General features: G+C 43.3%; 1 protein-coding gene across 1 annotated transcript in view; it reads right to left on the bottom strand.

The window, feature by feature from the left end:
- LOC117695174 (uncharacterized) overlaps positions 1–6,721 on the bottom strand; it is an 8,920-nt gene extending 2,199 nt beyond the window's left edge. The window contains 4 exon segments of the mRNA XM_076919005.1: positions 78–142; positions 1,634–1,829; positions 1,831–2,376; positions 2,378–6,721. Of these exon segments, the coding sequence (XP_076775120.1) occupies positions 78–142; positions 1,634–1,829; positions 1,831–2,376; positions 2,378–6,721 (5,151 nt within the window).
- Between the last annotated feature and the right edge of the window lie 9,807 nt (positions 6,722–16,528).

Raw genomic sequence — 16,528 nt, 5'->3', positions numbered from 1 at the left:
CACTCTTCTTTAAGGGCTGCACACAGTCTACTATCTTTTAAAAACAACAAATCGAGCCCTCGTCTGTTTTGGAGCACTATTTCTGATAGCGATGATAAAGATTTTTCTAAGTTGGAAACAGATTTTTCTAGTATTTTTAGGTCTTCATCAATAGCAGTACTGAGAGCATTAAGGCCTTGCTGGCCGGTGGCCAGTGCGGCAGCTCCTGTTCCTATGCCAGCAGTAATGCCTGCACCCAGTAAGATGGCTAAAGTGAGGGAAACTGGCTCTCTCTTGTATATCTTTGGCCTAATATTGAATTTATCTTCGAAACTACCCACAGCATGATAATAAATTCTGGGTACCAGCTGCACAAGCACACAAAAGTCTGTAGTTGGTTCGAATATACTTGTAGACACACAAGGGGTGAGTCCTGTACTGCAAGCCCACCAACGGTTGGGCCCTGGTACCAAATAATAGGTGATAGATGTTTTAGGACGAGAGACTGTCTGATTACACAGATGTCTGTGGGAGGCAGGTGGGGTACCTAGGCAGAGTCCTGAACCTGACCCCGATACTTCAGTTAGAGTTAGTTTTCTCTCAGTTCCCCAAGTGCAGGAGTGATGGGAAGTGGTGTTATTAAAGGCACCGTTCATGGCGATTCCCTCATAGTATGGGGGTGTTATTGCTAAACATAGCCAGCAAGATTCAGTAGAGTCTGGGCTTGTATTATTTAGAGCGTGGAAGGCTCCAACGATCAAATTAAATAGTCTCTGTCCTGTCGAAGGATCGGGTGGTGTGGTCAAGATCTTGGGGCCTTGTGAGGGGGTAAAATAATAAGGACCAGCAGTCACTGGCGCAGGTTGCACTGGTGTTTGAGTAAGGGACTTTGAAGGGGGCCCCTGAGCAAGAAGGACTTTGTTAGGTCCCATAGGTGTTGGAGAGGGGGTTTCTAGGGTCAACTTAATTTTTAAAATTAACCCAGGGTCTTTTCCAGCAGCATCTATACGCAATCCCCAGTTGTTTCCCTTAAGCTAACTCCGATGGTCTCGTTTCCCTGCATCAGTAAATCTTATAACTATGGGGTTGCAGTAGCTGTTTTTATAGGCTCCATTGGGACTATTTTCAAATCCACACCCATTCTCAGGATATTTAGAACTATCTCTCTCTCCTTGGTTGGACTTATCATAGCTGTTATTCCTCTTTACCATAATCAAGTCTCATGTGGAAGTAGGATTCCAGTAGGCCTCACCAGTAGTTTCACATCCCCATGTAGCGCAATAAAAATCAGAGGTCCCCCCACACTTGTGTCGGAGCTTCCGATTGTGGCCCTGACCAGGGCAAACATAAAATCTTGAGGACCGGAGATTAGCCCGGTAGAATTGTCCTGAGCACCCAAGTGTGCCTCCTATCCCGTTAGGAACACACTGTCTTTCAGCGGGTGGTTTAGTTAGGTCTGTGTGGTCTGGAAGATCTCAGGTAAGCAATCCGGCTGCTAACTTACAAATATCAGGCCTAAGATCTGGCCACCAAGTCCATGGAGGATGTATAGCAGAAATTGACCACACAGTGTTTTCTTCTTCATTAATCACCTCCCAGGTTTGTTGCATGGGGCATGGGGGTTGCTGTCCTGACTCAGGGTTGCGTTTATGACATAAACGCAACTTAAGAGGATTATTAGTCTTTTTCAAAATCCACTCATCTGGACTAGTTTCAGGAGGGGCCCTTTTGACGTGTGAAGCATGAACCCAGGTGGGGATCCCTTCCACCTTAATGGCGGTTGGAGTTGTCAACAGTACCAGGTAGGGTCCTTTCCAGCACGGCTCGAGATTTCCTGCCCGGTGTCTCCGCCACCAGGACGGCGTCTCCAATCTCAAACTGATGGGGAACTGCAGGATCTCCGGCCGTGTAAGTGTCTTTCAGCTGTTCCCAAATATCTCTCCTGATCGTCTCAAGGGCCTTTAAACGGGCTAAAAGGTGGGTGGAAGGTATAAAATTATTGTCATCAGGGCGTGTCACACTATCTAGGGTTTCAAATAGAGGCGGAGGTGCACCAAACAGTATCTCAAAGGGTGTTAGTCCCAAAGATCCGGGTGTGTTCCGTACCCGGAACAGGGCTAGGGAGAGAAGGGCTGTCCAGTCAATCCCGCTGGCCTCAATCGATAATTTCGTAAGGGTCTCTTTAATAGTTCTATTTATTCTTTTTACCTGTCCTGAGCTCTGGGGTCGGTAAGCACAATGTAACTTCCAATTTATCCCCAGTTGTCTGGCCAGTCCCTGACTTACCTGGGAGACGAAGGCAGGCCCATTGTCTGACCCAATTACCTTAGGTATTCCAAATCGGGGAAGGATGTCTTCCAGTATCTTCTTGGCCACTACATTTGCTGTTTTTTTTTTTAGTGGGAAATGCTTCGACCCACCCTGAGAAAACATCTATGAAAACTAGAAGATATTTGTTGCCGTATCGGGCAGGTTTTATTTCTGTGAAATCGACCTCCCAATAAGTTCTAGGTCGATCTCCCCGTAGGCGCTTTCTCCCACTATGCCTGCTGGATCCGGCATTAGTGAGGGCACACGCCCTGCAGTTTCTTAACAGATCTTCGGCTGTCTTTTAGAGCCTAGGAATGTGGTAAGGGGATTTGTTGGATAGTTCTATCATTTTTCTGGCCCCCAGGTGGGTGAGGCGGTGCATATTGGTCAGGTATTCTAGCCCCTCTTCTTCTGTGAGGGCTCTCTTTTCCAGGGCCCTCTCATCCTGGCGGGACCCCACTTTGGCTATAAGAGTCATTGGTTCGTGTGTCGCCTCTTTAGCCATCTGATCTGCCATCTGGTTTTCCTTTTCAATAGGGCCAGTCCCCTTCTGGTGTCCTGGGCAGTGGATGATTGCCACCTTTCGTGGCAAGTGGATAGCCTCTAGTAAATCAAGAATTTCCTTTTTATTTTTAATGTCTCTGCCAGCAGACGTCAGCAACCCACGCTGTCTGTAAATTGCCCCATGAACATGGGCTGTTGCAAAAGCGTATCGGCTATCAGTATAAATGTTTACAGACTTCCCTTCTGCCAGTTTTAGGGCTTGGATCAGAGCAATAAGTTCTGCTTTTTGCGCTGAAGTTCCTTCCGGCAGGCTGCTAGCCCAAATGACAGTCCTTTTATCTACTACCGCTGCCCCAGCCCTTCGCTTACCTTCTTTCACCAAGCTACTTCCGTCGGTGAACCAGGTCTCCGCCCCAGGCCACGGCTGGTCGGTCAAATCTGACCGGGTCCCTGCTTCTTCAGCCAGTATCTCCTCACACTGATGTACTGGGGTCTCATCGGCTTCAGGTAGCAGGGTAGCGGGGTTGAGGACGGCAGGTGGGGCAAAAGTCACTCGCTCTGTTAGTAACAAGCTCTGGTAATGGGTGATTCTAGCGTTGGTTATCCAGCGGTCTGGCGGTTGTCTGATGATGTTTTCGAGAGCATGGGGGGCCACTACTGTCACTTTCTGGCCCAGAGTTAGTTTATCAGCATCTTTTATCAGTGTGGCTGTTGCAGCTATCGCTCACAGGCAAGAGGGCTATCCGCTAGCCACAGGATCTAGTTTTTTTGACAGATAAGCCACCGGACGCTTCCAAGGTCCTAGAGCTTGGGTGAGGACCCCTCTGGCAACCCCCTTTCTCTCATCAATATATAGGGTAAAAGGCTTGCTTAAATCTGGCAGTGCTAGGGCAGGGGCCTGTAGCAGTGTCTTTTTAAGAGTTTTGAAAGCCACCTGGTGTTCTTTTGTCCAGATGAACTTCCCTTTTTCTTTTGTCAAGGGATATAATGGGGCTGCCAAAGTGGCGAATCCTGGAATCCAAAGCCTACAAAATCCCGTGGTCCCCAGGAATTCCCTTACCTGGCGAGGGGTGGTTGGGGTTGGGATTTGTATGACTGTTCGTGTTCTGGCTTCTGTGAGCCACCGCTGTCCATTTTTAAGGGTATATCCCAAGTATGTCATCTCAGTTCGACATAGCTGTGCTTTCTTAGCAGAGACCCGATACCCCAACTCACCTAACTCAGCCAGGATCTTCTGAGTCCCCAGTTCGCAATCTTCTCCGGTCTCTGTGGCCAGCAAAATGTCATCAATATAAATGATAAGAGTCACCTGCGGGTTATTAGCGCGGAAGGGGGCAAGGTCCCGGTGTAGAGCTTCATCGAACAGTGTTGGGGAGTTTTTGAATCCTTGGGGTAACCTTGTCCACGTGAGTTGTCCGGTTCTCCCACTCTCAGGGTCCCGCCACTCGAAAGCAAACAGGGGCTGGCTGTTTGGATGTAACCTCAGACAGAAGAAGGCATCTTTTAAATCTAAGACGGTATACCAGGTTCGAGTGGGTGGCAATGTACTGAGCAAGTTGTAGGGGTTGGGCACTGTAGGGTGGACATCTTGCACCCTCTTGTTGACTTCTCTAAGATCCTGTACCGGACGATAGTCGTTTGTCCCCGTTTTTTTTACTGGCAATAACGGGGTGTTCCAAGGGGACCTGCAAGGGACTAAAATCCCCTGTTCTAACAGTCTCTTAATGTGGGGGCGTATGCCCTCTCTGGCTTCCTTGCTCATGGGGTACTGTCGGACCCCAATGGGGGTGGCTCCAGACTTGAGCTCAATCACCACAGGGGGGGCCTGTCTAGCCATTCCCGTGCCCCCTGTCTCAGCCCATGCCTGAGGAAATCGAAGTAACCATTCCTGAAGCTCCTCGGGGGGCTTCTCTCTCTCTTGGTATAGCTGGTATTCTTCTTCTAGCTGAAGGGACAATATTAACGTTTGGGGTGTCTCAGTTTCCCATGACAGTTCCGGTCCAGAAGGGGCAAATTTTATCTAGGCCTTTAATTTGGTTAACAAGTCTCTGCCCAGTAAGGGCGTAGGGCACTCTGGTATTACTAAAAATGAGTAGGATACCTGGTTTCTTCCAAGATCCACTGTACGAGAAGTAGTCCACGGATACGGTTTTTGTCCTGTAGCCCCAATCACCAGCGTCTTTTTATCTTGTATCTTTCCCAGAGGTTTTTTAAGCACAGAATATTCTGCTCCCGTGTCCACCAAGAAATCTATAGGGGTCCCCTCTATTTTCAGAGTTACCCTAGGCTCGGAGAGGGGAACCGAACCCCGACTTCCCTAATCTTCATTATCTAAGGACAGCACTTTGGTCTCTTTCTTTTTAGGACACTCTCAGGCCCAATGGCCCTTCTCTTTGCAGTATGCACACTGATCTCTCTCTAGTAACAGCTGGTCTCTTTTGGGTCTCCTTGGCCCCTGCCTTCTGCCGTCACCCAGGTTCCCTGTCTGTCTAGCCCTACCAGTTCCCTGACGCCTTCCTTCTCCTACCACTGCGGCCAGTATCCTAGTTAGGTTCTCTTCTTGTCTCTTTTCTCTTCTATCTTCATCCTCAGCCCTTTCTTTCTTTTTTCTCTCCTGTTTTTCTTCCTCTGTCTCTCTCTTATGATATACTTTCTCAGCCTCCTTCACCACATCTCTGATAGTATAATCTTGCAATCCCTCAATACGCTGTAACCTCCTTCTAATGTCCGGGGCGGACTGCCCAATGAAAGCCATGATTACAGAAGCTCGCTGCCCCTCTGACATAGGGTCAAAAGGAGTGTACCTACGGTAAGCCTCCATGAGCCTCTCTAGGAACACAGAGGGGGGTTCAGTCGCTCCTTGCATAACCTCTCTTACCTTTGCCAAATTGGTGGGTTTTCTCGCTGCACCCCTGAGACCAGCCACGAGAGCCCAGCGGTAAATGGACAGCCGTTCCCTACCTGTTGCCGTGTGGTAATCCCACGGAGGATGGGTCAAGGGAAACCCCTCGTCTATAGCAGCCTGAGTGGCGGGGCGTCCTTGATTATCTCGGATATTTTTCCGAGTCTCAAGGAGAATCCTCTCCCTCTCTTCGGTAGTGAACAGTGTCTGTAGGAGCTGCTGACAGTCATCCCACGTGGGTTGGTGGGAAAACATCAGGGACTCTATCAGGCCTGTGAGTCCTGCAGGATTTTCTGAAAAAGGGGGATGGTTAACTTTCCAATTATAGAGATCAGAGGAGGAAAAAGGCCAATACTGCAGGAGCTGCAGCTCGTTCTCGCCAGTTGGGGTCGGCCCAATGGCCCTAAGGGGCAGCACCACGGTGGAGTCAGGTCCTACAGGAGTGGCTCCATGTCGGCTCCTAGTACCTGCTGAGGGCCCCCCTGTGGCCCCGGAGGCTGGGGCCAGTTCGGGGGCTGAGGGCAGGGGTGCAGGTTGGGGAGCTGAGGGGTAAGGTGGGGGCAGGGGAGTGGGCCATTCAGGGGGTTCTTCTATATCAGGGTATATCTTTGAAACGGACACCGGCGGGGTGCTGGGCTCACCTTCATTCTGACGTGGTTTCGGTCTTCCTTCTGCGGAGCCCTCTCGCACAGCCAAGACCCGGGAGCTTGGTTGGCGAGGTGGGAGGAAAGGCTCGACCCATGGGGGTGGATAGCGAGCCAAGTTTTCCCACACGGTGATGTATGGTTGATGGTCTGGATGCGACCCTGATCTTTCCTGAAAAACAACTGCCCTAATGGCTCTAATGGTGGGTAAATCAAAAGTCCCTCGAGGTGGCCATCCCACATTGAAAGTTGGCCACTCAGAGGTGCAAAGGGTCCGCCAAGGCCCCTTTTTTACAACTACTGACAATAAACGTCCTCTGTCCCTAACATCCGACCAATGGTCCATAGACAAAGACAAGGGGGTTGTCACAGCCTGTCCCATCTCGCCCACCAGAAAACGCAAAATCCAGATAGGAACACAAGACCCTAGCACAATAACAGGGTAAGAACACAAAACCCTATCACAAAAACAGGATAAGAACACAAGACCCTAGCACAAAAACAAATAAGAACGCAAAACCCTATCACAAAAACAGGATAAGAACACAAACCCCTATCACCGCCAAACACACTCGCCCACGTTTAGTCTTATATAGTCAGCCAAATGCAAGTTCCGATGGGGCAGGTCCTCTTACCTTCCCCTATAGGAGGAGTGCTTCGTCTCCTTCATTCAAAAAAATGGGCAGTCAGGCTATCCTGACTCCCTACCACTTGGGACGTCTCCCAGATTTTTCAGCCTCAGGCCATTGGACCTCACGGTCTCACAACGGCAGCTGTCAGAACCTAAATCAGAGCCAGAAACCAGAATCCACACCCAAACACCGCACTCAAATACACCTCACTCACAGACACACAGACTTAAACCCACCTCCAAGAGGTCTTCAGAGGTCCTAGGTGATCACGCAAACCCCGGACGAGCTTCCCGGCCCATGCACCAAGATGAAAGGCTCGGGAAGTCCCACTCGAGTCACGGGATGGCGCGCACCCAAAGGACACACGGAAGACCAACTTGATGCAAGAACACGAGGTAGTTTAATGGCGGAACGTTCCAGGCCGACACGTGTCTCAATGTGGGAGACAGGGGCATCGACCTCGTGGCTCCAGGGTTTAGGGTTTATATAAGCTCGGGATGGGGAAAAGGAGAAACTTTCGCACGGGTGCATACGATTGGTTGTTTTCCAATTTTTGAACATCTGGCCAAACTGGTCCATGGGGGCGGGGAGCAGTTCCTTATCAGGATCTTCATTCCTGGGATGCATTCCTGGGATGCCTTGGTAGCCCATTGTCCTGTAACTCTGCATTCTTTGTTTACGGATTAACTGGCCTCTGGTTGGCAAATCAGAGGGGCAACTTTAGCTACTCAGGCTAGGGAAAAAGAATCTATAATTCATGGGACCCATAAAATTTTCTTTTAGCCACAGAGCCTCAAGACATCTTCATATACATGAGATAACTAAAGGCCAGAGGGCATAGCCAATTAAGCATTTCTTCCTAGACTCTCCTTCTTGCAAAAGGCATTTAACCTCAGGCCCACCCTAAGAATACAGAGTATAGCTTCATCCATTTTCTGCCATGACAATAAACATTTTAAGACCATGGACTACCTCTCTTCTTTGGGGCCCACCATGGGGAACTGTGGAGAAGATCTTGAACTACCAAGCCACCTTTTAACCTCCAGCCAACTACCTCTCTACATTCCAGCCATGGAGACCCAGCCAAGTGAGTTGCTGAGACCAAGAGCCCCCTCCCTGTGGGACACCACAGGAGCTTGTCCCCCTTGCCCCTCACAGCCCAATGTCTGCGTGGTGCAGCATGGAGTGAACACAGTCAAATTCCTGTGTCTCTGCCTCCCTGAGCCACTGCACCAGCCCTTTGGGGTGACAGACACGGGGCATACAACTCAACCCACAGGACCCAGACCAGGGCATGCATGCCAGAGCCCAATTGCCTTCTATATCCATAAAAAATCCTTTAAGACTAAGGTATAATTCTTCTGTTTTTACTTTTAATTTGATACCTTTTCTACTTGGTTTACCTAAATTGGCTATGAATGACATCCTATTGTCTCAACTTTATAAATACCTAGAATTGTATGTTAATATCACCAGTTTTGGTTACACTTACTTTTTTTCCTATGAGAAGAATATTGTATAAATAGATGTTAGTCATACTAATTTAAGGCTGTTATCAATAATATGACATTAAATTTTATAATACAGTATAAAATTTTGTATAGTAAAAGAATCACTAACTCAAGGGTAGTTTCTATAACACCAGATATCAAACTAAAGTTACATACATTCCTGGCAAACTGGAAGTCTGTATGCAGTCCAAAAATGAACTCTTTTAAGAATTATCAAAGAAAATATTCAAACCAGCATTCCCAAGTGAATGGGAGGTAAACTGTACCTCCCATGCCTGGGAGTGATATCCCCAAAGACTAACATGGATATGAACATTGAGACTAAAACTTACTGGCTAAATACGCTTAATGTAAAATGTGACTGACTTATTTACTAACTTCCTGTAGTGCAGAAACAATGCGTGTGTTTGGAGGCAGGGCAGGTTAGAATACTAAAGCAGCAAAGGAACCTTGGTACATACAAAAAGACTGTGCTGTCAGAAAAATTGATTTTAAGGAATTAATTCAGACAAGTCTCTTAGAAATGAATAAATTACCAAGAACCTAGTAACAATAATATGAGCTTCCTAAGGGAAGAGAGCTATCAAGAAAGAGGGAGACTGAGAGAGAGGGGACAGTTAGACACAATTACAGATAGCAAGATAATATGAGACAAAAACAGACACAAAGAGAGTCAGAAACACAGACACAGAGAAGATGAAAAGGGAGCAAAGCATAAGGGCCATTTTAGGACTTCCAGATTATTTGTAATATAACATATGCTTAAAAAGTACAAAATTCAAGTTTTATGTGTATTAATAACTAAAATTCCTATCAGAAGAATTTTGAGAAATCCTAAATGTTACAATTTATAAATTTACATGTAGGTGCAAAAACTCATCTACTTAAAACATATAAGTTATAAATATTGTTAAAAATAGGTAAATTGCATCAATACTAATAATGTTTTAATGAATCAGAAACAATTGACTTCCTTTCTAAGAACACAAGATTAAAAAGCAAGAGAAAATGACAGAAAGAAATGTATAACACAAGCTAGGCTCAAACTCGTGATCCTCCTGTCTCTTCAGCAAATTCTACAGGCATCATCACCATCCCACTTAGAAGGGGGAACAAGGCAGAGGGAGGGAGGGACCTAAATGGAAGAGGGAGTAGGGGGACAGGAAAGGAAGGATGATCAAATAGAAATGCACAGCAGTGTCGGGTAGGGCAGGCAGGGGAACCTCTAGAAAGTCTCAGACAACAGTGTTGTGAGAGGCTACCAGGACCTGATGGAGATGACCTTAGCTGAAATGCCCAACAATGGGGAGATAGAACCTAAAGAAACCATATCACATAGATAGACATGGCTTCTATGTGAGGAGTGGGGCCACCTGTCCATTTTCAAAATTTTTGACCCAGAATTGTTTTTGTCTAAAGGAAATGCAGAAACAAAAGTGGAGCAGAGACTGAAGGAAAGGTTATCCTGAGACTGGCCCAAATTGAGATCCATCCCATGTACATGCATCAGACCCTGACACTATTACTGATACTATGTTGTACTTGCAGACAGGAGACTTGAATGGCTGTCATCTAAGAGGCTCTACCAGCAGCTGACTGAGGCAGATGCAGATACAGCCAACCATTAGACTGAGGTGGGAACCCCTATGGAAGAGTTAGAGAGAGGACTGAAGGATCTGAAGGGGATGGCAACCTAATAGGAAGAACAGCAGTATCAACTAACTGGACTCTTCAGAGCTCCCAGAGACTAAGCCACCAAGAAAAGAGTATACATGGGGTAGTTTGAGGCCCCCAGCACATGTGTAGCAGAGGACCACCTTGTCTGGCCTCCATGGGAAAGGATGTGCTTAATCCCATAGAAACCTGATGCCCCCTGAAGGCAAATGCTAGAGGGGTAAGGTAAGAGTGGATGGGAGTGTGGAATAGCACCTTCTCAGAAGCAAAGAGGAAGGCAGATGGTGAAAAAAACTCATGGTCAGGGGACAAGGAAGGGGGCAACATTTAGAAAGTAAATAAGTAAAGTAATTATTTTTTTAAAAAGGAAAAGAAATGTTTACCAAGCACAGAGTGATAATGATATCACCTACCTGAATGGAGAGAAATAAGAGTATGCAGAGTTTCTATACTATATTGTCAAAAATACATTGGTTTTAGTAAAATGTTGTAAGATGTATCCAAGCAGAAGAATGTGACCCTTAAATAGGAAAAAAAGCAGTATATAGAAACTCTTTTGAAGGTGTCCAAATGTTTGGATTGGGAAACAAAAATTTCAAAGAAGCTGCTGCACATTTGAAGAACTAAGGGAAAGCATGTCAAAACAATTAAGAATGGTATGATGACTTTCTTATTTATAGGCAAACTACATTAATAACTAAATAGGAATTTTAGAATTGAAAACAAAAAACTAGTAAGAGAGCTTAATCAAGAATACTTATTAATAGGTTTAGATAGCAGAAAAAGAATCAGTGAACTTAAAAATAGTGTCACTGAGGCTTTCACACACACACACACATACACACACAGATTATGAATAAAATGAAAAGACCAGTGTATTGTACCAGTAAGGATATATTTGTGTGTGCATAGATGCACACACACATACACACACACACATACACACATACACACACACACATACACACATACACACACAATGAAGATAAAGAGGTAGAAGAAACAATAGAAGAAATAGTGGTAGAAAATTCTCAAATTGACTGATAACACTTATAAAATCTACAGTTACGAATTCCATGAAATATTACTCAAGAACAACCACAAATGAACTCTTAATAGTTGATTTCTGTAAAGATAAACATAGGTAATTTTTAAAGCAGTAAGGAAAAGTACTTATCTTCTAGAAGAGAACTTCAAGAGCCCTGATATGTTGGACATAAAACCATGCCAGAAAGTTTGGTAAGGCAGAACAGGAAGAGACCTGAAGACTCAGTAGGCACACAACTGAGGTTTAGGTGACTCCCAACTTCCTCCCAGACTCCTGACTTGGAAGACATGCCATGCTTCTCACATCAAAGAAACCTGTCCTATGGTCATATAGGCTCAAAACAGAGTTCTCCATGCCAATGAGGTCCCTAGAGGCCTGGAGGGCATAACCAATAAGCTGTTTTTTCCCCAGACATTCCTCCCTGCAAAAGGTGTTTAATTTTAGGCCGATCCTGAGACGTGGGGTATGGTTTTACTCATTTGCTTTCCACCATGATAATAAACTGTTTGGAACCACAGACTGTCTCTTTTCATTGAGATCCGCCATGGGGAGCCATGGAGAAGGCCTTCACCTACAGAGCTGCAGTCTAGTCTCCTGTAGAAGGTTTCTCTTTACTCCCAGCCACAACTGACACCAAGCCAAGGATTGACCCCATGGGACAAGCCAGACCTTCCTTCACTCTCCCCACCACTTCCCACTGGCTCCAACTTCTGCAACTTCCAGGGGTACCTGGGTGTCCAAGGGTCTGAGAGCCCCATGACCCTGGCCTATTCCAGGGACCCCAGAAGTAGCTCAGGCTTTCCCAAGTCTGAGACTGCCCTTTCCTACCCCTGAGTAGTAGTGCCTTGGTGCTTCCCTACAGCCCAAACCTACCATTACAGCAGTCTGGGATAAGTGCAGTCAAACTCCCTATGTTCTGTCTCCTCACGTGGCCATACCCAGTGGCAGAGAGGATGAGGGGGACCCACAACCCAACACTGATAGAGATTGAAGATTGTCAAAAACATTTGGAAGCTAAATCATATATTCATATGGTTGAAGGCAAAAGAAAAACATCCAGAATTCTATGTTCAGAAAAATTATCATTCAAAAAATCAAGGTGAAATAAAATCAGAATAAACATTTTGCTAGTAGAAATACTTAAGTAATTTCTTCATAGGAAAAGCATGTGACAATAGATAAGTTGAATCAGAAAATAGATCAGAAAATAATATATCCATAAACTAAAGAAAGAGCCCTCAAAAGAAATCAACACTATTGACAATTCGATCTGAGGAATCTAGTCTCTATAACAGCAAAAAACCAAATTGAGCCATTTACTGTATGACATATCTCTATAGCAGCTATATAAAACTTTTCCACAAACTTTAGAACAAGAAAAATTACTAAATATAAAAGGAGATATTAAATACTTGTACAAGTTACACTTTTTTGGGAAGATGGAATTGTCAGTATTTATATACCAAACAACACAACCCTCGAGATATTAACAAGCTCCTTTCACTAAGAAAACAATTAAAGGAATGGTAAGCATATAGAGAATCTGAAAAGTATCATCAATTAACTTATTATAATTAACACTAATAAACTAATACAAAAAAGCATCAGAATAGTCCTTCTTCTTGAGTCATCAGGGGACACTCAAAAACTCTGTACCACAAAGTATCTTAAATGAAAAAGAATAAAAAATATTCAAAATGTATTCTTAGATCACATTGGATTTAAAGTCCAAATCATAACAGATGCATGGGAAAATCTGTAAATACAGGGAAACTAAAGAAAATAGTTCTGAGTAAGCTGTAAGTCTAATATGATAAGAGAAATTTAAAATTATATTTACTAAATGCAAAGAAAAATATAATTCATCATATTGTGTGAGAAACAGTAAAAGCACAGTGAAAAAAGAGACTAATATCAGTAAAAGGCTACCATAAAATGCATAAAGATTTGCAATTAATATTATTAGTCTTATGGCTGTTAAGCATAAGATTCTATCTTGGGAAATTACTGATAGAAATGTAATTTATTCTGATGAAAATTGCAGCAGACTTGAGTTTTGTGCAAGGAGATAAATATGGGTCAATTTGCATTCTTCTATATGCAAACCACTAGGTAGACAAAAACCATTTGCTGAAGATACTTTATTTTGTATGCTATATGGTTTTAACTTCTTTCTCAAAGATCAAGTAGTTTATTTCTGGGTCTTCAATTCTGTTTCATTGACCAACCTCTCTTTCTCTGTACCAATACCATGCAGGTTTTGTTACAATTGCTCTGTAGTACAACTTGAGTCAGGGAGTAATTTATCCAGAAGTTCATTTATTGTTCAAAATTGTTTTGGCTACCCTGGGTTTTTTGTTTTTTCATATGAAGTTGAGAATTGCTTTTTCCATGTCTGTGAAGAATTGTGTTGAAATTTTGATGGGAACTGCATTGAATATGTAGATTGCTTTTGGTAAAATGGCCATTTTTAGTTTGTTAATCCTACTGATACATTGGCATGAGAGACTTTTCCATCTTCTGAATTCTTCTACAGTTTCTTTCTTCAGGGACCTGAAAGTCTTGTCAGACAGATCTTTCACTTGTTTGGTTTGATTTACACCAAAACATTTTGTATTATTTGTGACTATTGTGAAGAGTGTTATTTCCCTATTTTCTTTCTCAGCCCAGTTATCATTTGTATAAAAGAAGGCTACTGATTTATTTGAGTTAATTTCATATCAAGCCACTTTGCTAAAGTTGTTTATCAGCTGTAGAAGTCCTCTGGTAAAAATTTTAGTGTTGCTTATGTATAGTTTCATATCATCTACACATAGTGATATCTTGACTTCTTTGCCAATTGATATCCCCATAATATTCTGTTGTCTAATTGCTGTAGCTAGAACTTCAAGTACTATATTGAATAGATAGGGAGAGAGTGGGCAGCCTTGTCCCTTGTTTTAATGAGATTGATTCTAGTTTCTCTTCACTAAATTTGATGTTGGCTTTTGGTTTGCTGTACATTGCTTTTTTTTTATGTTGAGATACACTGAATCCAGTAAAAGAGAACATGGAAAATTGACCCAAATGCATTGGGAGAGGGAGAAATTTTCTGAATAGAACACCAATGGCCAAGGCTCTATGATCAACAATTGATAAATGGGACCTCATGAAACTGAAACGTTTCTGTAAGGCAAATAACACTGTCAATAGTACAACAAGGCAACCTGTAGATTGGGGAAAGATCTTCCCCAACTCTACATCTGATAGAAAGCTAATATCTGAATTATATAAAGAACTCAAATAGATATTCTACAAAAAATTAAAACTAAATAAACCAATTAAAAGTGGAGTACAGAGCTAAACAAAATTCTCAGCAAAAGCACTTAAAGAAATGTTCAACCCAGATGTCCCTCAACAGAGGAATGGATACAGAAAATGTGGTACATTTACACAATGGAGTATTACTCAGCTATTAAAAACAATGATTTCATAAAATTCCCAGGCAAAAGGATGGAACTTGAAAATATCACCCTGAGTGAGGTAACCCAGTCACAAAAGCACACACATGGTATGTACTCACTGATAAGTGGATATTAGCCAAAAAAAAGCTCAAAATACACCGCCTCAAAAGAAAACCTCACAGACCATATGAAACCCAAGAAGAAAGAAGATCACAACAAAGTGTGAATGCTACAGTACTACTCAGTAGGGGAAAGAGAATAATCTCTGGGAAGTAGAGGGAGAGAGGGATCTTAGCAGAAGAGAAGAGGGGGTAGAGGAAAAAATGGGGTCAGTTCAGATATGGGAGGAGATTAGAGAGAAGTACAGAGGGTCAGGAATTTGAAAGTAGGTATATAGTAGTGGGGGAACTGGGGTAGCCACTAGAAAGTCCCAGATGTCAGGGACCCAAAAAGTTCCCAAGAACAACAGGGAGAACTGTAGCTGAAGTGCAAAGGGGAGATAGAACAGGTAGAGACCATATCCAGTGGATAGGTACAGCCCCCAGTTGAGGGATGGTACCACCCACTTACCTCAAAAATATTAATCCAGAATTCCTTCTGTCAAAAGGAAATACAGGGACACAGAGTAGATGACAGAAAGGCCATCCAGATACTGCCCCACCTAGCAATCCATTCCATCTGCCAAACCCAAGCAATAGCTGATGCTAAGAAGTGCTTACTGACAGAAGCCCAGTATAACTGTCCCCTGAGAGGCTCTGTCAGAGCCAGACAAATACAGACACAGTGCAGATAAACACAATCAAACAAATGTCAGACTGAACATGGGGACCCCATTGGAGGAGTTAGGGCAAGGACTGTAGGAGCTGATGGGATTTGAAACCTCATAGGAAGAACAACAATATCAACCATCCAGATCACCCAGAGCTTCCAGGGACTAAACCACCAATCAAAGAGTACACATGGAGGGTTCCATGGCTCCAGCTTGATATGTAGCAGAGGACTGCCTTATCTGGCATCACTGGGAGGGGAGCCCCTTGGTTCTATGGAGGCTTGATGACCCAAGATAGGAGAATGCTAGGCCGCTGAGGCAGGAATGGATGGGTGGTATGGAGACCACCCTCATAGAGGCAGGGGGAGGGAGGAGGGGACTGGGGTTTGTGGAAGGAAAACTTGGAAAGGGGATAACACTTGAAATGTAAATAAATAACATAACCAACAAAAGATGTTCCAAACAAAATCTGTATTAATTTAAATTTTCTAAAATTGTTCCAAACAAAATCTGTATTAATTTAAATTTTCACTGTTGCAATATAAAATCATAGTTTTCTTAATCCAGAAAAATTCATTTAGTATTATGTTGCTTTGTATTGAACCTAGAATTTTACATAAAGTTGGTAGACACCACTCTTCTATACTTAGATATTATTTCATTCTCATATGCACAATGTAAAAAAATGATTTCTGAATAGATTATTCAATATAATTTATAGAAAAATTCAAAATATTATGTTGAAAGACATTTGATAATTTTTATAATTAATTGCTAGATTACTCAAGGAATTTTAAGGGTGTTTAAAAATTATATGATAATTCAAAGAGTTAATTGAAATAAAAGATATATAAAAATTGTGAGAACACATTTGAGATGGTCTATATGATTTTTGGTGTTCAACAATGTACACTACACAGTGCTTGGAAAAATATTTGAATATGTTTCATTGCATTGTGAATCATTTTGGAGTATAATTATATTTTTATGAAGATTAAAGTTTACTTCTATCAAATTAAAAAAAAAATTGTTCAACATTCTTAGTCATCAGGGAAATCCAAATCAAAACATCCCTGAGGTTTTACAATATTCCAATCAGAATGGCTAAGATC

Source organism: Arvicanthis niloticus, chromosome X (assembly GCF_011762505.2).
Source record: "Arvicanthis niloticus isolate mArvNil1 chromosome X, mArvNil1.pat.X, whole genome shotgun sequence".
Lineage (NCBI taxonomy): Eukaryota > Metazoa > Chordata > Mammalia > Rodentia > Muridae > Arvicanthis > Arvicanthis niloticus.
This window is presented reverse-complemented; position numbering and strand designations above follow the sequence as displayed.